Below are 26,743 nucleotides of genomic sequence, written 5' to 3'. Positions count from 1 at the left end.
GTACTTAACCACTGAACCACGTTCCCAGTCCTTTTTACATTTCATTTAGAGACAGGGTCTTGCTGAGTTGCTTAGGGCCTTGCTAAATTGCTGAGGCTGGCTTTGAATGCACAGTCTTTCTGCCTCAGCCTCCTGAGCTGCTGGGATTACAGGCATGGCTTTTATTTTAAAGACAGTGAGAAACTATTACTTTACGTATCTTTGTTTTGATCGTATAGGAAAGGCACTCTAGTATTATCTTGGAAAATGGATTAGAAGCCTGAAAGTTAGCCTGGTGTGGTGGTGCATGCCTATAATCTCAGTTACTCTGGAGACTGAGGCAGGAGGATCATGAGTTTGAGGACAGCCTGGGCAACTTAGTAAGACCCTGTTTCAAAACTCAAAATTAAATAAAATAAAAGGCTGGGGATATAGCTCAGTGATAGAGTGCTTTCCAATTATGCACAAGACTCTGAGTTTAATCCCTAGTAAAAAGAAAGAAAGAAGGAAAGAAGGAGGAATGGAAGGAAGGAAGGAAAACTGAAAGAAGCAAGAGTCTGAATTAAGTCATGGGGTTGTCTTGGGCCTGAGATTAGTAGACAGGTTGGAGACAGAAAAATGAAGTAGTTGAATCTGCAGATACTGGTTAGATATGATGAATGAAAACATGGGGGAGTTGGTGGAGGGTAGGAGGATAAAGAGGTCAGTCTCCTGGGTTTCTGTCTAGAGAAAAACTGAGCAGGACATAGACTGGGAAGAGTGAAGAGGTTTGGGAGAAGAATGGGTTCAGTTTAACATGCTTGGCCTAAGGTGCCTGTGGGATTCTACTTATGGATGTCTGGTAGGCTGCTGGATGTATTTTGTTTTAAGAACCCATGATAGATGTGGGTTGAAGATGTATATTTGAGCATGATTTCATCTCTAGCATGTATCCTTTTGTTTCTGCCTGGCAATATTCCATCCTGATGGCCTCTAGTTTATTGATCCTGTCACCTGTTCTATGTCCTTCACCCATTGGATGATCCTCATGATCATTCATTGAGTTGATCCCCTGTGTGTGCCTTTTCCCTCTTTTGTTCATCGTATTCACTTGACAAAGCTAGTTCTCATTCATTCCGGCTTCCCACCCACTGCATGCTGATACCTGTGCTGCTGAAAATTGTGCTGCTGTTGAAAGGCACACTACCAGGTTAACTTACTCACTGATGCGTGTGCCTGTAAGTCTCCAAGTGGGCCCTTCATGCTTCCAGGCAGTCATTTTGTGACTGCAATCCATTTATTCTGCTCTCCTGGATGGCTGCTTTATACCTTCACATCTCTCCTCAAACTGTACCTCCTTTCTCATCCTTACTTTCAACAAATGATCTTGTCTCCAAGTTCACTCAGAAACCTGAAGCAGTATGAAGAGAGCTTCCACAGGCTATTACTGTCACCTGCCAGCAATTTGTTACCTTTTCTTCCATATCATATATCTTGCTATAAATATTTACAAATATTTGTGTTTCTTCCATCTTGAAAATAACCATCTCATTTCCATTAGCTACATTCCTTTCTCTTGTAGAAGAACTTGAGAGTTGTCTATAATCTGTCTTCAGTTCCTCACTTCCCATCTCTTCTTGAACTCACCCCAGTAAGCTTTTGTTCCTAGCACTGCCTGGAGACCATTCTCACTGCTAAAATCAGTCACTGATTCTTCATCTTAAATTACTTTTGAAGGGTCAGTAGCATTTGGCACAGGTGATTGATTGCTTCCTCCTGTGTGATGCACTCTTTATTTGGCTTCTAGGGTTATATTCTCTCTTGGTTTCTGTAGTTTGCTGGACATTTCGGTCTTCTTGGCTGGTTCCTCCTTTGCTTCCTGACTTCCTCAGGTTGTAGTGCTCCAGGGTTCAGTCCTGGTTTTTCCTTAGCAAATCCATCCTGCCACAGGGCTTTAGATGACATATGCTGATGGCTTTCGATTTACATAAATCCCAAAGCTCTCTTCTGAGAATTTGAGACTTGGATCCATCTGCCTCCTTTACATTTTCACATGAACGTCTGACACCTCAATCTCAGCAGGACTAAAGCTGATCTCCTGATCTGCTTCCCCTCCTTTAAACCTATTCTACCTGCAGTCATTGCAGGCAGTCATTCCAGGCAACCTTTTCCATCTCAGTTGATGCCAACTCCATCTCTTCAGTTGCTCAGATAGAACATCTCTGTTACATCTTTGACTTCTCTTTCTCATGTACCCTTATCTAGTGAGCTGGGAAATCCTGTTTGCTTTTCTTTTTCTTTTCTTTTCTTTTTTTTTTTTTTTGAGAGAGAGGGAGAGAGAGGGAGAGGGAGAGAGAGAGATGAGGAGGGAGAGGGAGAGGGAGGGAGGGAGGGAGGAGAGAGAGAGAGAGAGAGAGAGAGAGAGAGAGAGAGAGAATTTTTAATATTTATTTTTTAGTTTTTGGCGGACACAACATCTTTGTTTGTATGTGGTGCTGAGGATCGAATCCGGGCTGCACGCATGCCAGTCAAGCGCGCTACCGCTTGAGCCACATCCCCAGCCCTGTCCTGTTTGCTTTTCTATTTCAGAATATATCCAGAACTTGATTACCTCTCACCATTGTCTACTGCTATTCCCAGTCCAAGCCAAACATTTTCTCCCTCTGGGATTATTTTAGCAGCCTCCTTGAGGTATCCTATAGGCCATATTGAACACGGCAGTCAGAGTGAGCCTTTTAAAATAAGTCCGTCTATGCCATTCCTCTGCTAAGACCCTTCCATTGCCTCTCCCACCTCACTCAGTGCAGAAGACCCTACACAGTTTGGCTCCTTCACCTCTCTGTCTTGCTCCTCTCTCTCCTGCCACTTCACTCCAGCCACACTTACTGTTCTTGGACACAACATGCATGGATGCTCCCATTTTAGGGAGCTCCCTCTGGTTCTTCCTTTGCCTGGTTGCTCTCCTCCCAGTTGTTGGTAAAGTCCCTCACTTCCCCCTCATTGTCTTTACTCACATCTCACCTTCTTAATGAATAAAGCCAAACCCCTTATTTAAAATAGCAGTCGTCCCTTTCTGGCCCAAACACAGCACTCAGTTTCTCTTTGTCTCTGTCTCTCTGTCTCTCTGTCTCTCTGTCTCTCTCTCTCTCTCTCTCTCTCACTCACACACACACACACACACACACACCACCTTTTTAACATAACCTGTTAGTTTACTTATTATGTTAATTGATCCACTTCCTCCCATCACAGAGTAAGCAGGACAGCTGTCTTTCTCTCCTTCACTGCTATATCCCATGTACTCACTATAGTAGTGCCCAGCACCTAACAGGTACTCAATAAATGTGTCAGATGGGTGTGTGAGTGAGTCAGCATGTGGGGCCACTGAATGAGAGTACCTGTGGAGGTTATGTGGAATGGAAGAAGTAGAGGGTAGAGGACTGAACCCCCATCTGCCCTTAATGACAGAAGAAGAAATAATTACTTAGAACTTAATACTCCAGACATTAGAGAGTGTGGCTGAAAGTCAGTTATGGAAAATAATATCCAGGGAGGATTACTTGAATGATATCCGGCCTAATGATTCTTTTTGATACTGATTTTAATCTTTGGACTGAACTAATCCATCTGAGAGCTGCATATCTAGGACATGGTTATAGCTCTCTGTGGAACTATTTTGATTTTACTGAGCTTTGACTCTTGGCCATTAGCCTACCATGAAGGGCATTATTTTTAAAATCCCAAGACTTCATTATGTTATTGAATTTACTGTAGCTATGTCATTGAGGTTACTGTTCTCTATATTAGAAGGTGCTGTCTTTAAATGAGGACCAAATGAGAGGAAATTCCCTTGAGTTTAATAACGGTTGTAAATATGCTTATTTGAAATGACTTGTTTGCTTTTATTTTATGGAAATTACTTTTTGTGTCAGTGGCCAACCTCTCTGCCTCCTCCTTCCCTTGATTTTAGAACATTTTCATCATCTCAGAAAGAAATCCCATTTCCTTTAGCTGTTGCTCTCAACTCTTCCTATTTATGCCAGTCCTAGACAGCCCCTGATCTGTTTAATGGATTACTTATTCTGAACATTTCTGTATCATTTCTTTTACTTAGTTGATGGTTTTAAGCTTTATCCATATTGTACTATGTCTGAGCACTTTGTTCCTTTTTATGGCTGAATAATCTGTGGGGAATACCACATTTAAAAAATCCACTCCCCAGTTGAATGTTTGGGTTGTTTACACATTTTGGCTCTTAGGAATAATGCTGTTGTGAGCAATTGTTTGTAAGTTTTTGTGTGGACATATGTTTTAATTTCACTTGGGTAGATGCCTAGGAGTAGAATTGTCAGGCCAAATAGTAAACTCTGCATTTAACTTCCTAAGTAAGGAAAGCCAGACTTTTTTTCCATAATAACTGCATCATTTTATATTCCCTACAGTGTTCTTCCTTACTAACATTTGTGATCATCTGACTTTTAGATTCAGGCCCCATACTATGAGTACAAAAAGATATCTTATTGTGGGTTTGATTTGCATTTCCACAATGACTAATGATGGTGGATATCTTGTGCTTATTGGTCATTTGTATGTCTTCTCTGGAGAAATATCTGTATAGATCTTTTGCCTATTTCTTTCTGTTTTTTTTTTTTTAAATATTTTTTGGTTGTCAGTGGATCTTGTATTTTATTTATTTATTTATATGCGGTACTGAGGATCGAACCCAGGGCCTCACACATGCCAGGCAAGTGCTCTACCCCTGAGCAACAACCCCAGTCCATTTGCCCATTTCTTAATTAAGTTTTTTGTTTGTTTTTGTTTTTTTGGTCTTCTTATTATTCTTTATATGTTCTGAGTATAAGTCCGTTATCAGATATATAATTTGCAATTTTTTTCTGACTTTGTGGGTTATCTTTACATTTTCTTGATAGTTTCCTTAAGCACAGAAGATCTTAATTTTAATTTAGTCCAATTTATCTTTGTTATTGTAGTTATTGTTGCTGTTGCTTTTGGTGTCACATATGAGAAATTACTGTCCGATCTGGGGTCACAAAGATTTACCCCTATATATTCTTCTAGAAATTTTATAGCTTTAACTCTTAGCTTTAGATTTATGATCAATTTTGAGTCAGTTTTTATGTATGTTGGGAGGAGGAGGCTTTGTTCTTTTCCATGTGAGTATCCAGTTGTCCCAGCATCCTTCTTTCCCTGTTGCATTGTCTTAGTATTCTTGTCAAAAATCAGTTGGCTATAGATTTGCGGCTTTATTTCTGGGTACTCAGTTCTACTGTCTGAGCTGTGTGTCTGCCTCACTACTGTTGTCTGTCTGTCTGCTTGGAAGCTTAGAGCCCAATGTGAATCTTCCTGACAGGTGTCCAGGAACCTCAGGGACTGGGCTGGTAAACTCATATCACCCTGGCTTTCCTTGTTTCCTTTTGTTTCTGGTATTGTAATGTGGGCTTTAGGCTAAGCTGCCTCAAATCCTTTTCTAACAAGGTCTGGGACATCAATAAATACACACACTGTCCTTACACATCACATATTTTATTAATCAGTTCAAATGGAAGCTTGGCTAATTTATACGCTTCACTTCTGTCAACTTACCAATGTGAATTTTCTGTTCAATATCTTAAATATTCCCCCCTTTTAAAGTATCAGCCAATGATGTTGCCTTTGTATTTACTTTTTTAAAAGTTTTTTTAGTTGTCAATGAACCTTTAGATTTATTTATTTATTTATATGTGGTGCTGAGAATCAAACCCAGTGTTCACACATGCTAGGCAAGTACTAAACCACCGAGCCACAACCCCAGCTCCTGTATTTACTTTTAATTAGAGTTCAGATGATTTCTAAGCTTAGTGCCTACTTGACTGCTTTGCTCTGTTTGTCATTAATAACTTATTTTCATCTCCTTCCTGCATCTTAAATGTTTGTGCTTCGTATACTGAAAAGTCTTGAGTATAATTTGGTATTGTGTTCACAGAACTATAAATGTTTATGACTGTTTATTGAGTAACCCAGTTATCTAACTAAGCCTGTGGAATACCTACATAGAAAGTCACTTTCACAAGGTGCTTACCATACTTATTTTATAATTGCAAAAAGTCCAAAGCTACTGATAAGTCTTAGAATGAGGAGCAGATCAGTTAACTGCATTGTAGTCACTGAAGGGAGTATTGTAATTTTATTTTGAAATGATGGTAACAAAGACTATATAATATGGCAACTTCAAATTAATCTGATTTAAAATAAATAAAAAAGGCACTATGTAAAATAGGCATGTCAAAAAGACTATAGGAAAATATACAGATGGCTTTTTTTTTTCTTCAGGTGATAGGAAAGTGACCTTCTATTCCTGTTTAAATTTTATTGTGTCTTTTAATTTAGAAACTTGACAACATAAGAATTTGCAATTCTCATTGGAATTCCTTTTGTTCCCCTTTCAGATGTGAATCTGGTTACACTGGACAGCACTGTGAAAAGACAGACTTTAGTATTCTCTATGTAGTGCCAAGTAGGCAGAAGCTCACTCATGTTCTTATTGCAGCCATTATTGGAGCTGTGCAGATTGCCATCATAGTAGCGATTGTCATGTGCATAACAAGGTAGGTAATGATGTAAGAAATGTCAGCTCTCATCTGCAGGGTGGGCTGTAGGCTGGGGCTGAACCTCAGTGGTAGGCTCTGTTTAGCATGCACAAGGCCCTGGGCTCAGTCTCCAGCACCCAAACAACATCAGACTTCCTAAAATTGGAGGTTGGTGGCTGTTAAGATACAGAGAAACTTTGAAGCAAACCTTCATGATAGGTGTTTTAAGTTTGCTTCAGTATATTAGGGAAAAGCCTAGGGGTCCATTCCTTGATATTTCAATGTGGGTTTGCCCTCTCTCTGTCTTGCTTCTTTAATACGTGGGTCAGAACTCGTTATCAGGGTTACAGGCAGAGAGACTAAAACAGTCTGTGAAATAAAGGAATTTAGGGATCTTGGAACTGTGTACTTGAGCAGTGTATTCAGGGACAATAATAATAGTAGTAGAATTTCTAAAATGTTCTGTAGATGTACAGAAGAGCCATGCAGAAATGTTTTAAGCCCTATGGGCCACAATGTGTTTTATGCCCTGAGAATATGCTTTATCTGTAGTACTATAATAACAAAAGAAGAAATCAGAGGTTAAACATAACTACTTTTCTTATTACGTCATTGTCTTAACATTGTTTCATACTCTAGATTACAGTGATAAGTAATAGGCTTTAAATTCTGCATCATAAATTAAACCATTTATCATAAATTAAAGGACATATTTGGAGCACAATTGGCATGAATGAGTGTTTTCCAAACTGAGTATGTCAAACTGAACTAAACCTGAGAAATGTCTGAGAAAATGTCCTCGTACTTCCCAGTCTCCTTTCTTTTTAAATTTTTTTAGTTGTCAGTGAACTTTATTTATTTATATGCAGTGCTCAGAATTGAACCCAGTGCCTCACACATGCTAGGCAAAAACTCTACCACTGAGCCACAACTCCAGCCCCTGTCTTTCTTCTTGCTCTTTCTGTCTCCTTTAAGGTTTGGCACAGATAAACCTCATTTTTATACTTTCCTCCATTTTTTGGAAAGGGGATTGGTGCACATCAAGTACAGATATTGGCAGTCCGTATTGGATTTATGGCCCTTCTAACTAAAATCTGAATAGAAGCCAGCCCTTCAGTAGTCTCAGCCATCTGGAGCTAAAATGATAAATCTAGAAATGATTAAAAAATGTTCTCTGAGTAACAGATATTTTTCATAAAATCAGGTACTAAAGTCAGTGCATTTCATTCCATAGAACAGACGATCTTCCCTTAGGCAAGACTACTGAGTATAAAATTGGGCAGTAGATCAAAGTGGGGACACAAAGACATACTAATAGTGACAATAGGAAGAAAAGATAGGAAAAAATCACACAAAAGCAGGCTGGCTGTGGCCATTTAATATAGGCTCAGAGATTAACTAGTTTGCCTGTGGTCATCCAGTAACTAGTAAATAGAAGTGTCTTGGTTTGAATTCAGTGCTGTCGATTCCCAAATCGTTCATCTTCTGCTGAACCATCAAGAGGAAGGTCCATGGCAGTCATGCTGGGAAATAGATTTGTTAGGCATGCCTATTGCATGAGAACTGGGTTCAAACTTGATTTTATAATAGTCTAGGGTTTTTGAGCAGGAAAGGGTTTAGTATAAACCATTTTCCAAAGCATTAGTCAAAGGGTCATGTGCAAAATTCATTGGAATAGAAAAGATATCTGATATTGGGTGGGGGGGGATTATGCCTTAGGGTATTAACATTGGAGTAAAAGCAGGAGTGGGATAGTATGTGATTTGGAAGATGAAAGAAGGAATAAAGGGAAGGAAAGATTTTTGAGGCCAGGTGATAGGCCAACTTAAGAGGATCAACGGATGTTGGAGACACCGAGAAATGGCTTAGAGATAACCTCTTCCTTTGGAAAAGTGAGGAAACTAAACTCACTTTGAGAAGTTTTGAGTTGAGAAGTACCTTTTTCAAGGTCATAGAATTAGTTCAGCCCTTTTGTAACCCCTAATTCACCTTTGCCCTACTCTGTGATTCTACTCTCAGTGTGCTGTAATCTTCAACTCCTAAATTAAAATTACCTAGTGGGTACTTGTTAAGTTGGTACCCTCGAGTTTATGACCACGTCCATTTGCTGCCTTCCTGCCCACTGGGACACCACAGTCTTCACTGCCCACTGTCTCTACAACCAAAGAATCATCTCTTTGGCTTTTTGAAAAAAATATTTTTAGTTTTAGATGGACACAATACCTTTATTTTATTTATTTCTCTAAGTAGTGCTGAGGATCAAATCCAGTGCCCCATACCAGGCAAGGGGTCTACCACTGAGCCACAACCCCAGCCCTCATTGGCTTTTATCACATATTTTTCCTTGTTTTTTTGGTTGTGACATCTCCCCTAGAATGTCTTGCAGTCTTGGATTTGGAATGTTATAATTATGCTTGAACTTATCTCCATTGAATTTTTAAGGAGTGCCTCTTCCACACAGTCCATTGTGGGACAGCTGTCCACATATCACATGGTGTTGCTTGTGATGAATCTTCCTTTAAAAGAATGTTCCCACTGACCAACTTAACCAAGACTGCATGAGCCATCCTTTCTTTCATGCTTGGAATTATCTTTTATGTTTTTAGACTCACAGAATAACAGATTGGCAGGGACCTTCAGTGTCATCCTAGCCAAACTCCCTTATTTTGTAGAAGAAAAACCATGGCCCCAGGAAGTTGGAACTTTTCCAGCACAAGGTCCTAGTGAATTAGTGCTGGTTGAAGAGGTCTACCAGTTTCCTAATTTATGAAATGGAGATGATTCCAGCTCTGTTTACCTCAAAGTAATTTTGAGGATTAGCAAGATGAAACTTTTGAAAACTGTACATAAAATGGAAGTATTATCATCAAGGCTTTCAAGTCAAGGCAAAGCAACTCTTTGAAATTGAGTAAAAGTATGGAACGTGAGAGTAGGAACACTGGTTGTTATAGGACTTTCCATCAGATTATGAATTGCTTTATAACCAGAGATTATAGAGGTTAGTCTAACTCCTAATTTAATATTTTACATAGAGGAAAATTGAGATTGCATAGCAAGTTAGTAGCAAAGTCTAAACCCCAAATTACCAGAATTCATCCCAGCCCCTTTATTCTAGTCTACATAATATAGCACCTATGCATAGCAGGAGCTGTTTCCAATCTAGCAGGCAGGCACAAGAGCAGTTACAATGCCATAGAGAAAAATCACAGTAAAATGAGAGCAGAATCCAGGAATATCCCTTATCCTTGGGGTCCCAGTTCCCAAGGGGTTCTGTGGTGTGCCCAACACAGTGTGAAACATCTCCTTTTGATTCTTTTTCTAAAATCAGTAGGCATTCAGGCTGGGGATGTAGCTCAATGGTATAAGTGATTTCCCAGCATGTGTAAAGAGCAGGGTTCAATCCGTAGTACTATTAAAAAAAATAAAAATAAAGTAACATGTAGAGTAATTCATATCTGAGGCTAATAAGCTTACTTTTCCTGTTATCTTCCTTCATTTAAGCTTGTTTTAAAAATCATTTTGAAGGTGCCATAATGCTCAGGGAAGTACACAGCCAAGGCCCTTTTTGCTGTTACTGATTTCATGTTATCAATCTATGTGGCTGGGGAGTTGCCAGGCCAGAGGAGGGAAGGGCATTCCCTCAGGGGTACAGATGCAGTAGGATGGACACTGGGAACGAGTTCTGTTTGTGTCTGGCCCTAACCATATGTCTGATCCTTCCAGTGTCCTGCTTTTGGGGGAGGGTAGCAACCTGACATTGTGTTTGCCCTCATCTTATCTTGGCACCAAATAGCTTCTTGTTTGCTTGTCATGTGATTGCATGCAATGGGGCTTTATGTGTGAAGTGTGTGCTACTTTGAAAACATTTGAAATATCCTTAACAAAATGCTCAAAATTGTCTTTTTCTTCCTTTTGTTTGTTCCTTGATGCAACAGAAAGTGTCCCAAAAACAATAGAGGACGTCGACAGAAGCAAAACCTAGGTCATTTTACTTCAGATACTTCATCCAGAATGGTTTAAATTTATGACTTTTATATGTACACTGACCATGTGATGTACACTTATTATGTCTTTTTTTAAAGAATGGGAATATTTATTTCAGAGGCCTTATTTTTGGACATTTTTAGTGTAGTACTGTTGGCCTGTATTTAGAATATTCAGCTACAACAGTTTTGGACTGTTTAGAAGTCTTTGTTTTATGTTTTTAAATGCAGAAATTGATTTAACGAATTTGTACCACATGGTAATTCCAAGACTAGTTCTTTACCCATGGAATGTAATATTTTTGCAAAAATGGACCCACTTCACAAATGGTTATAAAGTCATACTCACTTCTTCTACAATAACCACAGCAAATGACCAAGCATGAACTAAAATTAAAGATGTTTACAGATTACTTTTCTTACAAAAAAAAATTCTAGAAGACACTGTGTTTAAATAGATATTTAAATGTTTTTGAGATTTAGTACCTGATTTTTTTAGACACTGCCTACCGCATGAACTGTAAAGCTGTGTGTGTTAGATGTGAAATATTTATAAGATGTATGGACTGGAATTTGCTTATTCCTCTCTTCGAAAAGATAATTCTCATAATTTGAAAAAGTACCTGGTAGTAATGATGCGACAGATCACTGAAAAGTAGATTTAGGTGTTGTTAAAATAGGCTTTTAACAAACAGATTGGAATAAAGCCTACACTGTCAGTGAAACTACTTTAATACACATTCATTTTTAAACAAAATATTTGTTTTAACATGCATAAACAAATTGTACCAGTGTTTGTAAATACAAAAATGATTGTTACTGATTGGTGCTCTTAAAGTGAGCTTAAAAATGACCTAAGATCTCTATCCAAATTTGTCCTGTAGTCATAGCTATATTAGTAGATTGTTGGTGTTTAAAGGTCTAAAGTGTGAGTAGACTGTATTGAGCTGTTTAATGTGTAGTTTAGATACTCAAAAATATGCATGTAGAATTTAAAGAATAATGATTGAAATTAAATATTAATTTTAATATTTGGTTTGGAAAAGCATGTTATAATATAATGTTTTCACTATATGGCCTCTTTTGGTGTGTTTATTTACAGTATTCTTTGATACTGATATATCAGTGTATAAAATAGGTAAAGTTAGTAGGAAAAGCAGATTTCAGTTCATAAAACCCCTTTTGTTTTACAAATACTGCTTGAAATTATCTGAAGACAAAAGCTTCAGCCCGTATTTGGAATTTGCTTTATTACTTGGCTTCAAGGCTTAATATTAGTAACATGGTGGCTTTAGTGAACTTTTTAAAAAAGCTTTCCTCTTCTGCCCACACAGTCCTATTTGAGTCCCTTAGTCAGTCAGCAAGCATGTTTGGAACAGTCCCGGGTCCTTTGCAAGGGCTCATATTGCAGAACAGTCACGTATGGGTATTTGTCGTTATAAATACTTGACCGTTCTCCAGGGGTGGGGTTTCCAGCCCTTTCAGCAATTCTGTTGCCTGTTATTGAGCTGGCTTTGTGCTCCAGGTGTCTGAATTGATTGCAGTAGGACATCTTTCACTAAGAAATAAATAAAATGGAACAGAATGGGTCTGCTTCAAATGTTGATAAAATCCCCCAGAATCGCCTGTCGAGTATTACCGAGGATGAAGACCAAGATGCTGCTCTTACCATTGTGACTGTGCTGGACAAGGTAGCTACCATTGTGGACACTGTGCAGGCAAGCCAGAAGAGAATAGAAGAGAGACACAGGGAGATGGAAAATGCCATAAAATCTGTTCAGATTGACCTGTTGAAGCTTTCACAGTCACATAGCAATACAGGCTATGTCATTAACAAGCTGTTTGAGAAAACACGAAAAGTCAGTGCTCACATTAAAGATGTGAAGGCCCGGGTGGAGAAGCAGCAAGTTCATGTGACAAAAGTTGAAACCAAGCAAGAGGAAATAATGAAGAAAAATAAATTCCGTGTGGTGATATTCCAGGTAAGCTTGCACTTGTGTTCAGTTTGATTTCTGTTATCTCTTATATTCTTTAATTGTCAACAGGTCATATCAGAGGTTTCCAGTGTCACATCTTAGCCATTGTATATATTAATGCGGTAGAATTCTGTATTAGAAGGGACCTCAGAACAAAACCATTTCTATGTTAACTAGTGCACTATCTATCATATCAGTATTTTGAGCTCTCAACCATTTCATGTAATGTGAACTGTGTGGCTCATAGCTTAGGCTATTTCTTCCCTTTGAAATTTAATATTGCTGAAGCTCTTTTAGTATATTAGCCTTATTAGCATGATGCCCTCTTGTAGTCTTTGAGAATGTTAGAATTAGAGACCACCTAAGAGATCTCTAGTTTAAAACACCTCCTTGTTGCAAAAAAGAAGAAACTGGAAGGGATGCTTATCTAGCATGTGCAAGGCTCTGGGTTTGATCAGCTGCACAACAAAAAATGAAGAAGAAACTGGAGTTCAGTACCCCAACAATAATCTTTTTTCTCATCATGGAGAGTCTACAAAACCCCAAATACAAACTTTTCAGAATATATACTTGTCTATGGGAATTTTTACATTTGTCATAATAAGAAACAATATCTATTTCCTAACAATCAAGTAATCATTTTTACATTGTTATTATAATACCAAAGATACAAAAGTCACATAAAATACTATTTATCTGATTGCAAAGTCTCTTTACTTAGCTTATTTAATATAATAATATATTGAGCTAAGTTCCTAGAATCCTGCTCAGCACTCAAAATTTTCGAAATAGAAGCATATTCATGGCAAATGCATAATATGTACAATATATTTTTAAAACTCTTACAAATGAAAAGGAAAAGTTGGAACTCTCTTCCCACAGTTTAAAACAAAAACCAGGAAAGTCATTATCTGGCAGCTCACAAAGGATGAAATAAGTAAGAACAGAATTCATCTTTCACATATTTAAACACTGGAAGTTACTAAAACATATGCTCAGTTTAAGTGTAGGAGAAAACAACCAGTTTCATGTTCTGCTGGCAGGAGTATTAATTGATGCAACATTTTTTGAGGGCAATTCTGTGATGTATAGTAAAATCTTTAAAAGTACCCAAACCTTTAACTCCAAAATTTCATGTCAAAGAATTTTTTTCTAAGCATGACATCAGAAATATGTGCAGGAATGTTCACCGGTACATATTAAAACTATATTTTTAAGATGGATGCCTGTGTGCATAGGGGAAAAACCATAGAAGAATAAAAACAAAATGATATAGGAAGACAGTTGGATTATATTTGCAAACTACTAGAGATGTGGCCTATAACTCTGCACAGTATTCTCTATGCGTTGGTCAGTTCTCCATAGCCCTCTGTTGACTGATAAAAGTTACACTAGGGTAGTAGAGAGGTATTTTAGATCTGTTTTTAAAAGCTTGTGCTTGTAGGTTAGTTAGGGAAAAGAATAGGAAGGAAAGAGAAGGATGCTGATTTCAAAGGTGGACAGAGTGGACTATTCCATTAGCAGTCTTTACCATTTCGCTTTCCTTCCAGGTCCCTAGAGGCCCTTCTCCAGGCTGAAACATTTCACATCATTTTCAGAGGCCAGGTCCAGGGTTAAGTATGTGTAGTGAGGATCTAGATTTGATATTGAACAATGTGATATCAGTTCTTTGATTCTCCTTCTGGGGGTATTTGCAGTAATGGGTATATCTCATCCTCTGCTTGCACATGGCCTGCCAGGAAACACACTTGGCATCTGACATTTTTCTTGAGGACTTTAGTACAAAGCAGTGGACCAGGTGCTAGCCCAGATTTACACAACTTTCAGTGAAGAGGTTTCCTAAAAGTTCTGTTTGTCCATCAACATATTTCCTTTATTTTAAGTTGCTATGTTTCTGTATTCACCTGTTCATTCCCTATAACTTACTAGCAACGTACTTTTTTTTTTTTGAGCCCCTAGAGTTACTTAAAGGAACTGAGAGATACAGTTTAAGGCAAATCTCATTTCTTGTAAGGTATAATATCATGAAGATTTTGTAAATTAAGTTGTTCAGAGTAAACAGTAGTTTGTCAAAAAAAAAAAAATTGCTGGGGCTAGGGCTATAGCTCAGTGGCAGAGCGCTTGACTAGCAAATATGAGCACTGGGTTTCATCCTTAGCATCACATAAACACATACGCACGCACACACACACACACCACAAATAAAATAAAGACATGCTGTCCATTTACAACTACCAGAAAAAGTTAAAAAAAAAAAGCAACTGCCATTCTTCTATAAGCAAATAGAGAAAAGATATTGACATTTAACAATGGACATAGAACTTGGATTCATAAATTTATTTTATGTTAGAACAGTGTATATGACATGCACATAGTTGGTTGTTATTAGTTAAAATTTTCATAATGTGTATAAATGATTATGTGGAGACATTCCCTCTACTAATATTTTCTTGGCTGTAATCTTTTGATTTCATATCTCCTATAGTTGTGTATGGCTAAGTTTCCGTCCAATCCTGAACATTGGCATTTTAAAAAGTACCTGGCATTTCTTAAACAGTTACAATGTGAACACATTTTCATCATGACCCCTCTCATCCTGCAAGCTAGGAATTGTATTATATCTTCTTGTACTTGTGGTATCAGAAACATAAATGGCCAAGGGAGATATTTGACTATTCCCTTAGATTCTTATATGTTCCTAAAATCCCCTGGATATATGGATGTTCAGTCAAATTTAGCTTACTCTGACCCTTGAGTCAAAAACATGTTACAAAAAAAAAATTTTTTTAACCTAGACTTTTATAAACAAATATAATTGAAGATCAACTACAATCTTTGATTCTTCCCATTAACTCATGGTATTGCTAACTCAGAAGAGTTGTAACAGAGTTTCCATAGCAACTACTTTTTCTGACTCTGCATCTGTTTTACTTTTATTTGGGGGGTGGAGGTGGGGTACCAGGGTTTGAACCCACAGATGCTTAACCACCAAGCTATATCCCCAGCCCTTTTTATTTTTTACTTTGAGTCAGGGCCTCACTAGGTTGCTGAGGCTAAGTTTGAATTTGTGATCCTCCTGTCTCAGCCTCTCCCAGGCCACTGGGATTACAGGCATACACCACTGTCCCTGGCATTTTGCTTTGGTTTTAAGCCTGATTTTTATACTATTTGTTGTGTAGTTGAGGAGAGGAGTGTGTGATTTCAGAGGCAAGCTATATCTGAAGTTTTCATAGCAAGATTGTGAGGGTTTTTTCCCTACCAAGCTGTAATTACTTTTCCGCTCCTTCCTTTTCTAATTATACCTTTTTTAGGCCAGACCAACCCACACTGTGTTGCTGAAGCTACTCCCTGCAGCAGGTGTCAGGAAGGGGGTGGGGGGGGCTACTTTTGCTGCCTCTGATTCATCAGAGAGTTATGATACGCCCACCTCTGCTTTTTTTTTTTAAGCTCATAGACACTGCAATCCTGTAGCCAAAGAATGTAATTTGAAGTAAGTATTCAAAGAAATAAGGTTCCAGGGATTCCTTCCTGACTGTCAGGCTAAGTTTTAGAATATGTGTATATGTGTTTCTAGTGTATTTATTATATATTTTTTAAAAAAACTATATTTTAGTTGTAGTTGGACACAACACCTTTCACTTGTTTATTTATTTATTTTTTATGTGGTGCTGAGGATCAAACTCAGGGTCTCACACGTGTGAGGCGAGCACCTACTGCTGAGCCATAACCCCAGTCCCTCTAGTGTACTTATTATATCTTAAATTTTTTTTTGTTATTGTAGATGGACACAAAATACCTTTATTTTATTTATCCATCTTTATGTGGTGCTGAGTATCAAACTCAGTGTCTCACATGGGCCAGGCAAGCACTGTACCACTGAGCCACAACCCAGCTCTCTTTTTTTTTTTTTAATTGAATAGAATTAATCTCAAGTAGGAACAGTTTCTTTAGAAAACCGTCATTCATGGTGTAGTTAAAAGCTCATGGTCTTTAAGTTTTGCCTGTTTATTTTTAGAAGTGATCCGTAGGTATTGAGTTGGGTTTCTTTACATCTGTGGTCTGGTTTAACTCTCAAGGCCATCCGTGTGTGTTATGTTTTCCAGTTCAATTCTCATTCTTTTGACATATCTGGCATTGTTGGTGCTGGAGGAATTGAGAGTATTGTGTGTTGCTGGTCTGGAGAAGTGGAAAAGTAGGGTCAGCTCAAACTGAAGAGGTAGAAGTAAGGAATTAGTGAACAGGTTCAGGCCTCAGATGACAAGGACCTGAATTAAGACATTGGTAGAAAAGTGTGAAGGGAGAGGGGACTAGGTGAGTTATCACACACAGTGACAATACTTGGCAAACTGTTGAATGTGGGGCAAGAAGAGGAAACTTTGGTGTGACAATTCTGAGGTTTCTGTCTTCTGTAGCATGTGGATGGTTACTGGTGCTGGGAGGTACAGGAAAAGTGAAGTGGAGAGGATGGTGGGTGGGTGTTGATTTTTGGACTTGCTCAGTTTGAGGTGTCTGTTATATCTGGGTGGAGCAGTCTGATCATCGTTTAGATGGGTCTTCATCTTAGGAGAAGGGGGAAGGTGAAGATAAAGTGTGAGAAAAGGGACAACGAGTGAGAAACCTGAGAAAGGCCAATTAAAAATAATTTTTTATTCCAATTTGTTAGATGACAGTGGAATGAATTACAATTCATATTACACATATAGAACACAGTTTTTCGTATCTCTAGTTGTATACAAAGTATATTCGTACCATTCATGTCTTTATACAAGTGTTTTGGATAATGATGTCCATCTCATCCCACCATCATTTCTAACCTCATGCCCCCCCACCCCTCTGCCCTATCTATAGTTTATCTATTCCTCCCATGCACACCCCCTCCCTACCCCACTATGAATCCACCTCCTTATATCAGAGAAAACATTTGGCATTTGTTTTTTTGTGATTGGCTAATTTCACTTAGCATTATATTCTCCAACTCCATCCATTTACCTGTAAATGCTGTGATTTTATTCTCTTTTATTGCTGAGTAATATTCCATTGTGTATATATAGCACATTTTTTAAATCCATTCACCTACTAAAGGGCATCTAGGTTGGTTCCACAGTTTAGCTATTGTGAATTGTGCTGCTGTAAACATTGATGTGGCTGTGTCCCTGTAGTATGCTGTTTTTAAGTCCTTTGGGTATAGACTGAGGGGAAGGATAGCTGGGTCAAATTGTGGTTCCATTCCCAGTTTTCCAAGGAATCTCCATACTGCTTTCCATATTGGCTGCACCAGTTTGCAGTCCACCAGCAATGTATGAGTGAGCCTTTTCTCTCACATCCTCGCCAACACTTATTATTGTTTATATTCTTAATAGCTGCCATTCTGACTGGAGTGAGATGAAATCTTAGTTTTGATTTGCATTTCTCTAATTGCTACAGATATTGAACATTTTTCACATGTTTGTTGATTGATTTATCATCTTCTGAGAATTGTCTGTTCAGGTCCTTGGCCATTTATTAATTGGGCTATTTGTGTTTTTGGTGTTTAGCTTTTTGAGTTCTTTGTATACCCTAGAGATTAATGCTCCATCTGATGTGTACAGGGTAAAAATTTGCTCCCAAGAAGTAGGCTCTTTATTCACCTCCCTGATTGTTTCTTTTGCTGAGAAGAAACTTTTTAGTTTGAATCCATCCCATTTATTGGTTCTTGATTTTAATTCTTGCACTATAGGAGTCTATTTTAAGGAGCAGCAGAGAAAGGATTATGGAGGAGGTCTGCAGGTTGACCATAGGTAAGAGTTTTTCTACTACAAATGAAGCACTAATATGCTTTTTTTTTTTTTTTTTTTGTCCTTCAGGAAGAGATTCGGTGTCCAACATCTCTGTCTATTGTTAAAGACAGAAACCTAACTGAGAATCAGGAGGAGGAAGATGAAGCCTTTGATCCCCCAATAGATCTCTCTTCGGATGAAGAATATTATGTTGAAGAAAGCAGATCTGCCAGGCTTAGAAAGTCAGGCAAGGAGCGCATTGATAACATCAAAAAGGCATTTTCCAAAGAAAACATGCAGAAGACACGGCAGAATTTTGACAAGAAAGTGAACAGAATTAGAACTAGAATAGTGACTCCAGAGAGGCGAGAAAGGTTAAGGCAGTCGGGGGAGAGGTTGAGGCAGTCAGGGGAGAGGCTGAAACAGTCAGGGGAGAGATTTAAGAAGTCTATTTCTAATGCTGCTCCCTCAAAGGAAGCTTTTAAGATGCGTAGCCTGAGGAAAGCAAAGGACCCCACAGTGACCCAAGGTCTGGATGGGGACAGGGAGATGGGCGTGGATATCATTGCAGGGAGCCCATCTCTGGGCCCTGTCCATGAGCTGCACACTGATGAGCCCAGTGACACAGAACAGGAGGCCACCAGGGTGGGGTATGCTCCCCGAGAAGGAGGGGATGTCCCAACCCCAGAGCCTTTAAAGGTTACTTTTAAACCTCAAGTGAGAGTGGAAGATGATGAGTCACTTTTGTTAGATTTAAAGCAGTCTTCATAAAGAGGAATTCAGAGTCAGTCTACATCTCCTTAATCATGCTTTTTTAGTTTGAATAGTCATTTATTTTTATGCTGTGTAAGAAAAAAAAATGATAGGGCTATTTCATTTCTTATGTTTAAAATCTTGAAGATCATATAAATGTTGCATACTTTTGTTTGTAACTTCCTTGGGAATTCTGTTTCCCCTGAGCCTGTATGATTCCAGCAGCTTTTTCTCTTTCATCATTCTTTCTTGTGGCAGCTGTGGCTTTTTAAGTTTAACCTTTCTCTTGGACATCAGGAAAGTGGTTGCCTAACTCAGGCCAGGTAGATGTTTGGGCATCCAAAATAAATGAAGGACAAATTTGTGCCCATCATTTCCTAGTGAATTCTAAATTTTGGTCTAGATTAATGTTGTAGCCAATCTCAAAGGGGAGACTATAACTAATCCAGATGTTTGAATCAACAGGTTATTTTGTAAGTAAAGAGTCACACCCCTTTTTGAAGCTTTTGCGTTAAAAAAAATTGAAGTTCTGAACTGGAACATTTGGTTTTAGTGTCATAGCTTTATTAATGGTGAGACACCTGGTGAGTCATCTGCTGAATCTCATTGATAGACATGGAAAGGGTTTGTCTGTCCTACTCAGAGGGCTGTTGTGAGATCAGGGGAAATGTTACACATTCTAGGGGAACAAGAAACACATCCAGAGAAACAGAAACCACACTCTTCCCTCAAAATCAGAATCAAATACTTAGACCTTCTGAAGAAGCCCTGAGCACCAGGCACTGCAGGCCTCGGTTGGACAGAAAGTAAAGTTGGTCTTCAGGAGTCTTCACAGAATCAAGAGTGAAAAATAAATGACCATTTTTTTTTTTTTCACCAAAGACTAAAACCAAACTTTGGGTTTTAGGTGGGTCTTATAATGTTCCCCGGAAAATCCTTTTCTATTTTTTTTTTTGGATTTAGATCTGTGGTGGACTATAGCAGCACCCCCACCACCCCTGTTCTGGGGATCCAACCCAGAACACTCACGTACGCCAGGCAAGTGCTCTACCATGGAACCACATCCCCAGCTCATACAGCAACTTTGGTTTGAAGAGCATGAGATGTAAGAATGTGGCTCTGTTGTCAAGTGGCCTTTCTAAAGTCAGCTGTGATGCAGTGGATTTGGAAATGACCTCCAAGGTTTCTGTTTCCCAGAGTGAGCCCTTCAGGGCCTAGCTGTCTAAAACATGTTTACAGGCATTCATCATAGCTGCTTTGGGGAAACCAGATTCCACTTAACTGTTAGCTTTAGATCTGTGTAGTCAGGAAGTTAGCTGTTTTTTGCTAAAGAAAGAAAGAAAGGGTCATCTGGTTCTGTACTTACAGCATTTTAAAACTTCTGCTTTTTTTTTTGTTATGAAAGAAATGATGAAATTGTTAGAATTTGAAGAGTTTGACAGTAATTGGCTATACTAATCTCCCTCACTCAGATCAGTTTTGGATAATCATGTAGAGTTAAAAATAATAAACATAGACATGTACACACAGGCACACACAAATCAGCTTTAAAATATTTGACTCAGTTACCCAGATGTTTGAGTTTGGGAGTTTGATTTAGCGTGATTTCTCTTCATTCTGCCTGAATACATAAAATCATAAATTGTTCATCTCATTATCTTTTTATATTGAAAACTAAAGTGTATACAACATTGAATAAAACTTTGAAAGAATAAATCTGAAAACATTTTTATTACAGCTTAAAAGGAGCTTGGATGCCTTAATCATACATTTTCTTAAGAGCCATAATAAATTTGAATTTAAAAAGACATACTGCAAAGTTTGTTGTCAGTGTCCTAGTTATAAATATTTTTACTAATCAAACAACAACATGCAAACAAAGTCTGATGTAGTAACCTTTTTGTAGCATGTACATTTCTAAGGAAGAATGTAAAGAAATTAATGTAAAGAAGTGGCAAGTTTTTTTCTATCACTAGGTAGAATATTTATCAGTTGGGTTAAAACAATTTTTTTTTTTTTGGTAAATGTTACTGTCAGGGAATTTTGCTTACTGACCATTATATAAGCAGACTTGACATTTTATGGAACATTTCTCATATAGGTGCATTTGAATTTTGATGAGGAAGTAGTTATAAACCGGTCAGCTCTTCTTCATGTTAGATTTAGTGCAACCCTGGAAACCACTAAAACAATTTCATGTCGCTGACGGTTCATGGTAATCCTGTACTGCTTTCTTGCTGCTCAGGTTTTCCATGTTTCTTCTGTCTCTTGACACTTCTTCTTATATTTAGGGCATTCCTAAATTCCACATTGATAATTTCTTCTACTCTCACCCTGTTTTCTTGGTATAAAGATGATAATTTGCAAAATCATGCATCTTATTTAATGTAAGGGATATTCCAGGAAATATCTTGTTTTAAAAGCTTAAAACAACACAGAACAGATTACTGATGTACTTATCTCTTTTAGAAATTATATATACCAGACTTTAAACAGTTTATTTGGATGAAATCATTAGCAACATTTGTCCCCTTTCTTGGTGCGGGTACGAGGCAGAGCAGTACAACACTCACACAGGAACATGGAGCCCACTCTGGTGCATCTCCATGGAGTGGACAGAGGAGGGAAGGGAAGTGCAAGTCTGTCTCCTGTATGTGATAATCCAGGTGTTTTCCTTGTCAATGGATAGTGGCCCAGTTCTGCATTATAGGTTAGAAAAATAGGGCAGAAGTGAAATAAAGTACATGAAAGTTGAGCGTTCTGAGAGTGTATTATGTGGGGATTCCTGTGAGCTCCCCCCAAATGGAAAATAAAACCAGAATGAAAGTGCAAACCATTCTAACTTCATTCTTTGCCTTCCATGCACATTAAAGGTTTTGGTTTAGAACAAGGCCCAAAGTTCATTGTAATTCTTATCAACTAAAAAACATGGATTGTGTTATGTAAAATATGTCTCAGGGCCATTGTTAACTGTGCAATTCCATTAGATAAAATCATGGGTCTGTTTTTTTTTTTTTCTGCTGCTGAGACATGTTTTCTATAGCTGCTTTTATTGAACCCTGCAAAGAAAATTCCAATTGGATAGATTCCAATCCCCAAGTAAGGGGAATGAAACTGTTAGGTTTTTATCTTAGATCTGTTTGAATTTGAGGTGTGATAGTATCTGGTCTGTAGTGAATGAATAATGAAAAAAGCTTCATGTAAAATTTCGGGTCATTCTATGGATCATCTCTGAGTTATGTCATGGCTGAGGGGATTTATAGCATTCCTTTCCAAGTCAGAATCTATCAGTGTGCTTCTTGAGTGGTGGATAGGAGGTCTAGGATAACAGCTGCTCCACTGTGAGTCTATTAGGACTGATTCTAGAATAGAGTAGCAGAATATCTTTTGGCTTTGTATTTGTATGTTTTCCTAAAATCAGCTGTGCTCATCACCCACTCCTACCCCTCTGTTCATTACTGTGCTACTTGATACTTAGGCTGTATGTCTTGCCTGGAGGGTCACTTTTCCCTTTGATTCTGGGATATGACTTTCAAGTTCAGCAGTAATGTCAGTGTCCTTGTTTTAGCTTTGTGATCATCCCCTAGGGAAGGCATGTTTAATTACTCCATGTATTGAGTATATTTAGCAATACTGTGTGTCAGATTCTGTGTGAGGAACTAAGGATTCAGAGACAATAGGAATCTCATCATCTCCTTCCCAATCCTTAGTTTTGGAACTTGCAGTGTTCTGGCAGACAGTCCAGCAATAATTGAGCAATGTGACTAGTGCTATGTATAAGATGGTGGAACTGTAGAGATGGGGGGTATTTATAGAGCATTTTGATCATCTGCCCTAGCACGTGCAGTGCACTGTGGTTTATTTGTGTAACTGTCTTCTAAACTAGACTGCTTCTCAAGGATAGGAACTGTGTCTGCTCATCTTTGGGTCACCAGCACTCGGAGAGCCTCCTGTGTGTCGGTGTCCTGTATCCTAAATCTACAGATGAGAGATGTGGTCGCTGTGCCTAAGGAAGTTTTCTCCTGGTGGAGGAGACGGATGTGTCATGCTCAGATTCAAGATAGGATGATGGGGAGCTGAGGGAACACCTCACAGTCTGGGGAAAGGCTGTCAGGAACAACTAGAGAAAGTACTGTTTAAGATGAGACACTTCGAAGAATCTGAAGCCAAGTAACATGGAATTCTAGACAGGATGCAGCTACCGAGGTTGTATGGTGTTTGGAGTTTTATATCAAGGGCCATAGAGAGCCATGGAGAGATTTTTAAGTCAAGGAGTGATATGGAGGATATTTCAGAAAGGAGACCCTTAACACACCAGGGGCAGAGACCATTTTTCTAGTTGGGAGAGCAGTACTGGAACTGAGATTGTGGAGGGGGTAAACTTGGGCCTGGGTTATGATGGGAAGCAAGGGATTGCTGGCTTTTGACTTGGACACATAGCTGTGCCAATCAGTGACACAGGAAAGGCCAGGTTCTGTGACTTTAGGCATGTTCCTGATGCTCCTCTGCTCTGAGCCTTGGTTACTTGTCCCTCAGTATAGCTGAGCCTGTGCTCAGATCTCCTATGCTAGTGCTCCCTGCAGCCATGGTGGCTCTCCCTACCCTGGCAGCAGCCCTGCATCCAAGAGCTCCCTTCCTGGTTGTAATAAGCACCTCGCCCTCCCCCTCCATCTCCTGGACGTCCAAGTCCTTGAGAAGCAGAACCGTCCTTTGTAGGCCATTAAGAGCTTCTCCCCCATCTCTTTCTTTACCCAAGGCCAGAGTTCTGCTTGCTCATTGTGTGTTCCAGAAAGAAAACTACTGCTGTTTTTTTAGAATGGATTGTGTTTTTTTCCTCTAACCATTTATGAGCACCTGAGAACTCCAACCCAAGCTGTTCTTTATTTCAGCTGTCACCACAATACGAGCTTCTGTAACCTGCTACATCAGTGAAGGCCAGTTGCCCAGATACAGGTTGCTGCTCAAATCAGCTGCCATGCTTTGCAGCAAGAGCCTCCAGCTCCTCATGGGTTCTTTGTTTTCATATGTGATCCCTCCGAGTGTCTGTCACATTGGTTCTGAGTCACAACATCAAAAATGTTTTAGGCATTCAGGATGGGTTTGGAGCAACCATTCTTCTGCCCCTCCAACATTTTGACTGATGGAGGCTTCATACAGGATTGGGCAAATGTCCAATAAATCCCCCAAATATAGGGCATCAGGCAAATTCTCTATAGAGCCAAGACTGGATAAATCCTCTCTTGTCCCTGGGACCCACATGCCCTGGTGTGGCAGCAGGGAAGAGCATGGTTCCACGCAGAAGGCACAGTTCCTTTCATCAGTGGCAGGGATGCCCACAGGCCTGCCTCATATTCAGCCAGGGAGGGCAGTGGCATTGGGGGCCTCCCCTCTTACGTGACTCCCAATTTAATTGGGCACATAGCAAGAGATAGGAGGTGGAGGGGTCAGAACCCTGGGCCAGAAATATCCATACCACTAGGATATAAGATCCAATTTGAAGGCTGCCTATTTTGTGCTTTTGAGGCCTTGTGCAGAGTTAAATGTAGCCCAGTGAACTTGGCTGTTACTTCCGAGACCTGTTTAGACACATAGGTGAGGTGCCAATTTTCCGCGAGGACCAATGGAAGTGGGAAGGCAAGTTGGTCATTACAGATGACAATCCAGGAGAGAGGGCAGGATATGCAACTTGCTAAAATATAAATATGTGACGTGGGTTTTCAAGAGAAATTATGGCAGTTAGAAGGAAGGAGTAAAGATTTTACAGCTGTCTAACTTGCAAATTAAGCTTTTCTTTTGAATAGTTTTTATTGTCTTTTCAAGAAGATTTTCAAGAATGAGCACCATAGTCTATAGGTTTTGGCTCAGTTTCTTGCTGTGAGTCCATTAAGGTATTATTTCAGTCCTGGCTGAAATTTGCCCACAGCATAATGTGAAGCAGCCAAGTTATCCCAATAATCTCTCATAGGCCAGTATTTATAAATTATCAGGGTCTCATTAGATCTATTATCTGAACAAGATTCAAATTCCCAAACCCTGGTTATGGTTTTTTTTTTTTTAAGGGTAAAGTAAAAATCTATTGAAATGAATGTGTCACTTGATTGTGTTAGCACCTTTCAAGTGGCCAATTTATTTACAACATTCCCATAAGGAGAAGAAATAAATTAAGTGAATTATGCATGGAATGTGCTTGGTTCTAGTTCAAAGCAGTAGAGAAGATTTCAGAAGGAAGCACTGATATGCTTGTCAGCTGTCAAAATATAGGGCTAAATTTTCTTTTAACAGGAGAGAAATATCCAAATAAATCATAGATTGTAAATTCATGAGGGAAATATACCAAAATATTCTTGCTTGAAATTCATGCATCATTTTTCACAGAGAAATCACAGAAATCTGTGTTAGATAATACATTCACCTAAGATTTACTAGTTATTCTCCCATATTAAGAGAAGTTGTCTTCCAGTAATAATCTGCTTAAGCATCTCTCCCCATCCCTTTTCCTTTTCCTTCTAGGATGATGGCACCTGTGAGGTTAGAGTCGCTGGAGAGAGGCTACAATTGGTTAGGGTCCAAAAGAGCCTGTGGTTCACTCCTGTGGTTTGATGAAAACTAAGCCGTGTGCATTTAGTGGATTTTTTTTCCTGAATTTTTCTCAAAATTTTATGCAGAAAATATGACTATCACATTTTTTTTTTTCTTAGCAGTGGCATGAGGTGTAGGAATGGGAGAATGGAATGGATATCATGAAACTTAATCATAAGTCTTCTTATAGGAAAAAAAAAAAACCTCTCATAGTGAATTAAGGATCAAAGCCAGGAATATTTTAAATAGCGCACACTGAGGAATCTGGAGAAGAGTAATGGAGTGGTCTTTTGTCACTGGGGATATCAAAAGAAAATGAGTTTCAAATGCAGGAGAAGGGATTCAAAGGTTCCTACTCTACAGAAACATCTTTCCAGGGAGGTTTTAAGAATTGCACAATCTTCTTTTTGGAGGCAGGTAGTAAATGAAGTGTCTAGGGATAAATGCATGCATCATATCTTTTGTTCCATTGTTTTTCATGAATGATGTGCAGCTATGACTCATACATAGCTCTTTATGTAAAGCATTTGATACTATTGTGTGTTCTTTCTCTGCGATACTTTGAGTTATGTGGAAGGGACTTAAAAGCTGCATTTCTCATCAGCAAGATGGTATCTCTTGTACCTCTCACAGTTCAGTGTCTTTTAATATTAGAAGTTAATTTAATATTAAATATAAGTATTTACTGAATAAAGACAAATGTCTCTGAATTCTGACCTCTGAGTATCTTTGATTGAGGTCATTTGTTTTTTGATGGGTATTTATTGAACACGTATGAGTCTGGTACTGTTCCAAGACTAAAGCAGACAGTCCCTGTTTTCTGATAATTCCAGAGTGACTCACAATTGGTAAATGAATATGATAATAGTGAATGATGTTAAGTGTTGTGAAGAGAACTGAGAGCAATGAGTAGAGTGTTGTGGCAGGGCAGAGAAGGCTACTGCTCTTTTAGAAAGGGCGTCTAGAAGGCCCCCCTGATAAGGTGGTCACACATCTTGAATCTAAGGAGTTAACCATGCGGGTGTTTCAGGAGACAGCATGGCTGAAGTGAAGGAAGAGTGGGAGGCTGCCAGTGTTTAGGCTGTTGCAAGGTTTTTCTTCTGAATGAGAAGGGGACTCACTGGAGTATGTTGAGCAGAGGGACATGCTCA

The 26,743-nt window shown here is 38.8% G+C and overlaps 2 protein-coding genes across 4 annotated transcripts in view; both read left to right on the top strand.

Annotated features, from left to right (window-relative positions):
• The window catches only part of LOC107147750 (myb/SANT-like DNA-binding domain-containing protein 3), a 137,840-nt gene extending 126,238 nt beyond the window's left edge, over positions 1-11,602 (top strand). For all 3 annotated transcript variants that reach the window (XM_015492262.2, XM_048783299.1, XM_048783300.1), the window contains 2 exons: positions 6,405-6,563; positions 10,481-11,602. In XM_015492262.2, coding sequence (XP_015347748.1) covers positions 6,405-6,563; positions 10,481-10,565 — 244 coding nt within the window. In that variant the 3' untranslated portion in view covers positions 10,566-11,602. The remainder of the gene's footprint in view (positions 1-6,404; positions 6,564-10,480) is intronic.
• Positions 11,603-11,752: 150 nt separating this feature from the next.
• Cavin4 (caveolae associated protein 4) lies at positions 11,753-25,805 on the top strand. Its single transcript, XM_015492265.2, has 2 exons — positions 11,753-12,510; positions 18,348-25,805. Exons 1-2 carry the CDS (start codon positions 12,103-12,105, stop codon positions 19,029-19,031), a joined length of 1,092 nt encoding a protein of 363 aa, XP_015347751.1. The 5' UTR covers positions 11,753-12,102; the 3' UTR covers positions 19,032-25,805.
• The last annotated feature ends 938 nt before the right edge of the window (positions 25,806-26,743 follow it).

The sequence above is a fragment of the Marmota marmota genome, unplaced genomic scaffold (genome assembly GCF_001458135.2).
Source record: "Marmota marmota marmota unplaced genomic scaffold, marMar, whole genome shotgun sequence".
NCBI lineage: Eukaryota > Metazoa > Chordata > Mammalia > Rodentia > Sciuridae > Marmota > Marmota marmota.
Note: the sequence above shows the minus strand (reverse complement) of the source record. Positions and strands in the feature narration are given on the sequence as shown.